This window comes from Mus pahari, chromosome 9 (genome assembly GCF_900095145.1).
Source record: "Mus pahari chromosome 9, PAHARI_EIJ_v1.1, whole genome shotgun sequence".
NCBI classification, from domain to species: domain Eukaryota; kingdom Metazoa; phylum Chordata; class Mammalia; order Rodentia; family Muridae; genus Mus; species Mus pahari.
This window is the reverse complement of record NC_034598.1, coordinates 56,386,770-56,395,789: the sequence shown is the minus strand read 5'-3', so window position 1 is coordinate 56,395,789 and position 9,020 is coordinate 56,386,770. Positions and strand designations below refer to the sequence as shown.

The following is a 9,020-nucleotide window of genomic DNA, read 5'->3' as shown; positions in this document are numbered from 1 at the left end:
GGGACACTGGCACACAATGAAGAACAGAGAATAGAAAGAGGACAGAGAGGCGAGGGAGAGAAGGGAGGGAGGAGAGAGGGAGAGAGGAGAGCGAGCGGGAGCTTTTTTTTAATCATTATTTAAAAAAAAAAAATAGTGTCCTTTATATAGCAAAAGAAATTTCGGTTCCACTACTCCCACGTCATCACTTGGGTGAGTTCATCAGGCACTGTTACCTTTTCACTAAATTCCAAAAAAGGATCATTTGATCCATCTAGTTATCTTGGATGCTTCAAGGCTGACAAGTGTCATTTATGGCTAAGTGACTTTTGGCTGTGTAGATCTCCGGATGTGGGAAAGAGAGCTTGTGGGCTTATCACTCCTGCTGCTGTGTGTGAGTCCGTAAACGGAGGAGTCAACTTTTCTCGTTTACTTCCCTTTTTGAAAAAAAACAAAAAACAAAAAACGAGCATAACCTATTCTGGTTTGCTAGCTGTATGAAAAGATACACCAGCATTTTGTCTCATTCAGAATTGAAAAGTAAAAAAAGAAAAAAAAATCAAGTAAGTGTCTACAAGATTATACACAAAGGAGAGTAGTGTCTAGTTCTCATCTTTGGTGNCCTAAGCAGATTTTCTATGATCATGGTGGGGGTGGCATCTGAGTGGACACAGAGTCACANACAANGCTTTTCTTANANGAATGCCCCNGGTCACCAGGGTGCCNGTTTAGGGTTTGCATGTAGTGACTGATTAAGCCCACCACAGAGGTTTTCTTCAACCACACACCCTTGCTTAGCAGATCCACAAACTATTAGTAAGTTAAGGGAAAAGAAAACAGTCATTAAAAGTTGCATTGTTAAACTGTGTCCCCCGTGTTTACAGCAGTTTTTCACTAAACCTGGGACTGTGAAGGGATTACAAAGTGATTAATATAGTCCTTCTCAAGGTTATGCGATTTCTCCCACCCCGCCCCCGCCCCTCACCCAGCCCCGCCCTTGCCCCACCCGGCAGAAAGTAGAAAGACTATGGCAGTTAAGAATAAGTGGTCACTGCAGTGTCTTCTCCCTTCGAAAGATCCAACTGATGCTGAGGTAGAAATTGAATGTGGGCGCCCCGTAATCCTCCTCTGCGGACTCTTGCGAGGATGTTTCTTCAGTCTCCTGCAACACATGGAGGGCAGGTGAGTTAGGCCTTGTTCCGGGACCAATGCTTGCCTGGAGTACCACTCCTGTAACTATGAGTCGCCTGCACCACTCTGAGCTTGCTTAAGCAGAACATGGTGGGGAAACTGCCTCACCTCTATTCCCAGGAACCCGACCTGTGTCACTGAGGAATCAAGGGGTTGTCTTTTTTCATGGGCTGCTTTTTGTCATTGTTGACTTAAGGCACCATGGTTGCTGGTCAGCAAATTCAATTGTTTATAGTCAGGAGGAGCCTGTGGGGTCCCTGGAGGCTTTACTCACCAAGAAAGAGATTGATCCCCCCCCCCCCATGGTGTTCCACAGTCATCGGGTTTAAAAAAAAAACTGGCATAGCTGCTCTTAAAACAGTGTTAAAGAAAGTCAACCCACCCACAGGATGTAGGTAATGGTAGCTGATGCTATTGGGCGTTTGCTAGATGTGTTTTTTTTTTTAGATAGGTTCCTTGGTGCACAGACAATATAGCCCTGGTTATAAGGCAAGTAGGGGGCAGGTTTGGGTCAAACAGGGCTGGTATACGACTCCTCAGCCAAGGCTGTGGGAGAGCGATGGCAGACCCGCCCCGCGAGTACATTGTTCCTGAGAGCTATTTCCTTATTTTTACATTTATTAAAGCACATTGAGGCAATGGGCTAAGTTTGACATAACTGTTCAATCTCAATACTAAATCCGTCAACATCAGGCAAACATTTAACGGTGGGCCAGCCAAGCAGAGAAAACCTAATATATATGTTTTCTCAGGGCCTCTCCCCCATATAAATCTAACTCCACCCCAGCCCCCCTTTACCCTCATTCCTTATGGCTCTGGAATTTGTTGGGGTTCCTGCAAGTTGGTGTGAGCTACAAAGTTCTTTTAACTTCTGCTTATTTAACAAATCTGCAATACCTTTCAGGACATGGGCGGTAAAGCGGAGCTAATAAACATTTCCGATAAAGAGTGTCATTAGTGGGAGGATGATTTTTATCAAATGCTGCTGACTGTCTCCAAAGATGGCATGTGAAAAAGATCTGGGAGAGAGGTAAACATTTACTCCGGCAGCCAATGGAGCCCCTTTAATAATGGCCAGCTTACAACAGCCTTCATACTTTAATAGATTTGATTTTCCACATGGCTTCATTTTGTCTGGGTGGCTAACTGACACAATTTATACCCCACTTCCTTTCCCAGGTCACTACAGTATACCACTCAGTAAAGTATGCCTCAGAGCCTGTCTGTGCTACACAACCAAGCTCCCATTCATTAGTGTCTGAAACACTTCAGCTGTGAAGGGGCTCCTAAATGTTACCATGTGTGACGCTTCTTCCAAATCATAGCAAGTGGGAGGGGAGGGGAGAAGCCCTCACGGCAGGCGGCTCATGCCCTCCCGTGAATGCAAGCACACACACACACACACACACACACACACACACACACACACACGCACGTATACATACAAGCACAAATTCACACACACACACACACACACACACACACACACACACACACACACACACACAGAGTCAGTCACGGAGCCTCTATCCTGGCTTGCTACACAGCCCACGACTTCCTCTTAGTCCTTCACAAGAGGTTTTAAACATTCATTCTCTTCCCCTTAAAGACCGAGGGAGCTGTAAATCCCAGGAATAAACACACATACAAATGAATGGATTACAGCTTCAGAAACAGAATCACAGCGGCATCCAGTCACGGGAGTTCACACCGACTTTGTTTAGTCTGCTTTTGGTTTTGTGGGAAATGTGGAACGCATGAAGCTACCTCCCTTCTCCTCCCAGGCCCGCCAAACTGTAGGCTTCACATCTTGACGAGGCAACGGGCCATGACCCCGAGATTCTCTGCGGAGTCCTGGTTAGAAAGGAGGACGTGCCTGATCAAAGCCATGGACAGGCGAATGAGAGACAAGCCGAGGACGGGCCGCCCTCTGACCCTGTCCTTTCACTTAATATTTAAATTCCTGAAAGTCACTAAACGGTTTGGCAGATCCCTTCTTTGTCCCCTCCCAAAGGAGATATGGACTCACTTTAGGTCACTCCTCTGGAAGAGACCACAGCAGAGGAGTGGGTAGCTGTGTCCCACCTCACCCGCGCACAGTGAGCAGATTTAATAGGATGAAGTTAAGCTGAAACCACCCCTGGATGGAGCTATGATTATTCAGTTTCTATCAGCTTGATTTTCTTCTTTCTAGAAACCCAAGTACTTGAAGATCGGGAAGGAACTGGGATTTCTCAGGCTAGGAGCTCATGGGAGACCTTGCACCAGATGGGATGTGATCAGCCTTGCAGAAAGTTCCCGGGAGCCTTGCTGGATGTGAGTGTTTGGAAATCCCAATAGTCAATCCCCTTAGATACAACTAAGCTCCAACGGGACGGTCCCTTGATTCTTTTGCTTAGCCGTTCTTAACACAACATGGAAAGTGGTTGTATTTATGTCTCTTTCCGCTGACCTTGAAATTCTTCTGCTTGTAGCTATCAGTTAGGATTGGGAACTTAACAGGGAGCTTGGGGTGGGAAATCTCACTCCACTAAATGTTGGGTGGCAATGTGGCTCTCACAAGTTTGGCACCGCAGGTTTCTCAGAGGCTTAGTTAGTGGAGAGCTTATTGCTTGGCCCAGCCTCTGCTGGCCTCCCTCCAAAACAATGCCAAAGTTGGCCAAGAGAGTGATACTGGTAGGGTGAGTAGCTCTTTCCAACTCTACCAACCTTAGTTCTCACCTTTCTAAGTGACCTGGATTTTTGCTCCATGTGTGGCTCTCCTCACCACTCCCACCCCAGGTTGTAAGCAAGTAATAGAAAAGAAAAATCCTGTTGGGTACAAAGATATGGTTGTAAAACTGACTCCAGTCCTCCTGTTCCACTAAACCTATAGCCCAGGGCTTCTGTGCTGTGCAAGGGACAGACAGAAACAAGGGGTATCTGGGATAAGTGACTGTCTCTGCTGTCCCGGAAGGAATGATATTGCCACCCCAGAGATCGACCTCTAGGCTCAATCCTCTTTAGTTACTTAGCAGACATGGCGGTAGGCTGTGGACCACAGCTTGCACCTGCAGATGTTTCTAAAGATGGCTTCCCATTTGCCACCCATTTCCCAAGGAACGCTGACTGCTGTTAAGTTCCCCCAGCAGCCTTGAAATGCTAAGGAGATTGACATAGTATGCCTAAGAGTTGCACACACCCCATTAGGGGCTGGTTAATGGTCTGGGAAAGCCAAATGCCAGCACTCTGGTCAAGGTTTACCTGTTCAGAATGCTGCTTCTGGAAATGTGAGCATGTCTGTGCACACACATGCATGCACAAATCTGCATGGGCAGCCAGTGGTCAATGACTATTTGCTAACCTGCTTGTTGTAAGAATCTCTAATGATATATGCCCTCTGAGGCTGTCATCAGCAGGCTACAGTGCCCACTGGGCATTTCCATGAGTTCTGATGCTCGGAGCTCTGGGCCTGAAGTTTGTGTGCTAAGCCCTTTACCACTGAATCCTCTCTCCCCAGCTCTTTGAATGAAAATACTAAACAATATCAACAATCGTTGTAGATATTATTCAGTAATTATTATTAAGTAATTAGTATAATAAATATTATATTACTTAATTATTATTAAGTAGTATTATTAAGTAATTATTCAGCAGATATGTGAGGGTTCAGCAACCCTTTCCTACCAGATAGCCCATTCTGTTTGATCACGGAGGACTGGTTCACAAGGACCAGGCTTGACGGCTCCTTACTCTTCTCTATATTTAACGTGGGTTGACAAGTGCGGACAATAATTTAGATATGTGATAAATTTGAATTTGATCCGGCTTACATCAGTCAAGGTGCAGAGGGATGACCATCTGTGATGTAAGCAGGAGGACCAGACAGCACTGCTCTTTCCTGGGCAAGCTAACAAACCAAACTAAACAACAGCAACAAAACAGCAGCCAATCTGTCAAGTCCAGAAATGCTGAATTTGTCTTTTGGAGTTTTGGAAATTGCCCCCATTGAGTGATACCCTTCCCTCTGTTCAGGAGCGACTTTATCTCTGTAGCCAATCCCAGCCTAGAAGCAGTGGCCCTTACCTGCCAGTGCTCCTTCCCGAGGACTGTGGGCTAAGCTAATCAGCGCATCTGTTCAGGGTTAACGATCAGGATCATTTTTCTGTGCTCCCTCTGCCCTTTGCCTCCCCTCCGTCGCCAGGCCCTCCAGTTGGGGCGCGCATTGGTTTCAGCCTCACTTCCGCCTTCTCCCTTGACCTCTGCAATGCCAGGGGTCAGAGGTGAAGTCACAAGAGGTTATTTCCTATATATAGCAGGACATCAACACTCAAGGAAGCCTTCGATGGGATCCTTCGTGTTTGCCACTCGGTACCAAACATTTATTGGCCCACAAAATGTTTTCCCAGCCGGGAGGAATGTGAGCAGGGGAATAAATCAATCAATGCTCTTTATGACTTAGGGGAATAAATCACAGGCTCCCGAGGGAGCCGGCTGGTGACTGCAAGTCTGATTTATTATGAACCGTTCACGGCATTTTGGCCAATGTACCATGTAGAAGGTGAGCATTGGAGGGAGAGTACCTTCTTCCTCCCTCCTCCTTGGTCTATCTAGATTAAAAGCACCCAGTAAATATGCCTTCTTTGAGAAGGATATGCTGGCTGCAATGTATCACCTTGCCTGTCCCCAAATGAAACCTCTCATTTTGTTCCAAACAATGTTTAGGTTGTCTGCAATGTAAACATCCTTGAAAACCACCCTTGAAGTTTCTGTGAAAACATTGAACATCTTGGAAGGGGTGAGTGCCACAGGACAGCGGGGGGGTTTCCCAGGACTCCCTCCTCCCTGCTCCACAGCCCACGGGGAAGACCTCCACAGGTGAGAAGTCTATTTCGCAGTGGCATGCTTTGTTTCAAGTCATTCAGAAGCTGAACGGTTTTCAATTCTCCTGATGGGAAGTTGAAAAGAGAAGGTTTATTCCTGTTTCAATAACTCAGGGGATGCTTTCAAATACTGAAAGAAGGAATGTTGGGAGAATTTAAACAAAACAGAACCAAAAAAGAAAAAAAAATCCCTGTTTTCCCTTTGATGAGCAAAGTCTGGATTATATATATAAGGGGCCACTTCTAAGCATGATTCAATGTATCCGAGGAACAGTAAGACACAGACAAGCTAGCAGGACTTTTTAAGAAAGCAGAGCTAAAAACAACATGAGAAAAAACAGTATCTTCTGTCAATAATAACTTGAAGGGGAAAAAACCCCTATTACTCTTTCCTTCTAAAACAAGTTTTTCAATGTATGTGGTGAGGAATTATCAAATTGCTGAACACTTTGCTGATTTCTAATTAGCTAGCTTCTATGCATTGCTTACTTTATGACTTTAAAATACAGAGTAGAGCTTCGAGTAAGCTTTGTTTGCTGTGGTTTGGGTGTTTAAAGGGGGGGGGTCCCTGTGAACCCTGCAGGCTTACCCCCCTTAGAAGGGAAGGGATGAGGACTGTGGGGCAGGCTTGAGGTTTGCGACTCATGACACCTGGTGCGTTCTCCAAACTCAACCCCCTTCTAATAGAGTTTGCTGTAAACTTTTACAAACACATGTGCTTACAAATACAAACACAGATGTTGAGAGTTAGCATCAGGCTGAACTTGCCCCCTCAGAGTGACCTTATGGTGCTTGCTATTCCCTATCCAGGGGACTGCAAGCGTTCTTTACCAGAGAGCCTCTGTAATCCAATATTCATGTGACATTCATATAAGGAAGGGGTTCGAGTGGCTTTCATCTCAATTACAGGATTGAGCAATTGCTATACAATTTCCCCCTGATTTTTTTTAAATCTTTTTTTTTTTTTTATTTTAAAACATTTTTAAAAATGCAATTAAAACATGAGGTGTGCAGGGAACGTTCTTGAATTAAAATTCTTAAACATTTTAAAAATGTAAATCCTGAGATACGAGAAACTTATAATATTCTCCTTTGGTATTCCCATAAATATGCATTTCTCATGCTTTTCTTGAGAATTAGGGAACAATAATTAGGCCACTTTTTTTTTCCCCTAGATAGCTACACAGGACAAAGCCCAGGGGTGGACGGAAGGAAACACTCACATCATATGCACGACTATCTCTGTTTTACATGTGACACACTTAACTGTGCTAATTGTCACCAGCTCAAGGCATGAGCCCGAGTCAGTGCACACTGCCCCAGTGAAAAGTCATCTCTGTGTGTGTATGTGCATGTGTGGAAGGAAACAGATGGAAAGGGAAGAGAGCATTTAGCTCTGTAAAATTTACATTATCCTCCACAAACTTCCCTGTAGTACCTGTGTTTGCATCACTCATCACTGTGCCTCCCTCCACACAATATAAATTAGATAGTCCGATGAGTCGTGCTCTCTCCCCAGCTAATTCCATCTGAGCTGCTTTCCTTTAAAGGGAAAATTTGAACAACGACTGTAAAGACAGCCAGATAGATCAGTGATGGCTATTGCCTCCCCCCATGACTTCTTTTAGATTCCGATTCCCTGGTGTGTGTGTGTGTGTGTGTGTGTGTGTGTGTGTGTGAAAGCGAAAGAGAGAGAGAGAGAGAGAGAGAGAGAGAGAGAGAGAGAGAGAGAGAGAGATTTCACTTATATTATCCTTGGTGCTTTAAGCCCAATTTATACTCCTTTACAGACATACATTAATGATTTCTACCTATGATGCATATGCACTATATATGCATATACATGTATATATTGCTATATATACAAATGATATATAGGATGTATAGTATATTTTATTCTATACTATATTCTGTATAATATATTCTATAATATATATAGTGCTTACTATATACTATTCTACTATATATAGTATAATATATACTCTATTATTCTCTCTCTCTATATATATATACTCTATTATTCTCTCTCTATATAGACAATATATATATATAGAGAGAGGGAGAAAGAATAAGAGTATATATATACATACATATATATATGTATATATAGAGAGAAAGAATAAGAGTATGTATATATATATATATATATATATATATATATATATATACGAGAGAGAGAGAGAGAGAGAGAGAGAGAGAGAGAGAGAGAGAGAGTCTACACCGTAATAACCCACTGTTGCACATGGCTTCCCCTTCTCTATAGCACCTCCTTTTGTGTCTCTACTTTCCCTTACTCATGACTTTACGTATGCATTGACATTCTGTGGTCATTTGCTCATTGAACAAATGTCCATACGTCTTGCCATTTTTTTTTCCCTTTCATCACTGAGCATGTTTGTTCTTGGATGCCCATCAGGATCATGTAGACAGCTCATAGAAAATAAATACCTATGCAAAGGTCTTCAAACCAAGCCAGCAGAATGGACGGTGTGCATAGCTAGTGCTTGTAGGCGTTTCGAAACGCGTTCTCTAGGTCTGGATAGGAACCTTTGTCGGTTTCCATGGTATTAAGGCTCTCACGTAAAGAAACACAGAATTCAAAAGAGATGCTCGCAGCTGTCTCAGAGTTTGGTGTTTTGTGTAAGCATATGACTCTTCCCTCAGCGTGGCTACGGTAGGAACCTCACCTCTGCAGTTCACAGTTCTCTTAAAGCACTGCTTTTTCTTCAGTGTGCCTTCCCTACAATCCCAAGAGTAGACTCGGAGTCAATGCTTGCAGACCACATAAGGTTATCAATCTCTAGACGGGGTGCCTTCTGAGGCCTATGGTAGCCTCTGACTCAGGTACACAGCACCACTCATTATCCTTCCTGATGACGGGTATCACAGCATGTCCAGCGTGTATCGCATTGTATGTAGTTATAAGACACTGAATATTTTTAGTACTGGTCAAATCATGCTGGGTTTTTAGGTTTGGGACAACAAAGT

At 43.9% G+C, this 9,020-nt stretch overlaps 1 protein-coding gene and 1 long non-coding RNA gene across 2 annotated transcripts in view; one reads left to right on the top strand and one right to left on the bottom strand.

The window, feature by feature from the left end:
• Positions 1-1,013: 1,013 nt before the first annotated feature.
• Positions 1,014-9,020, bottom strand: part of Hmga2 (high mobility group AT-hook 2) — a 110,002-nt gene continuing 101,995 nt past the window's right edge. The window contains 1 exon segment of the mRNA XM_021205038.1: positions 1,014-1,141. Coding sequence (XP_021060697.1) covers positions 1,028-1,141 — 114 coding nt within the window. The 3' untranslated portion in view covers positions 1,014-1,027.
• LOC110326525 lies at positions 1,023-7,254 on the top strand. Its single transcript, XR_002380785.1, has 3 exons — positions 1,023-1,161; positions 5,875-6,027; positions 7,208-7,254. It is a non-coding gene; the product is annotated as an uncharacterized LOC110326525 (long non-coding RNA).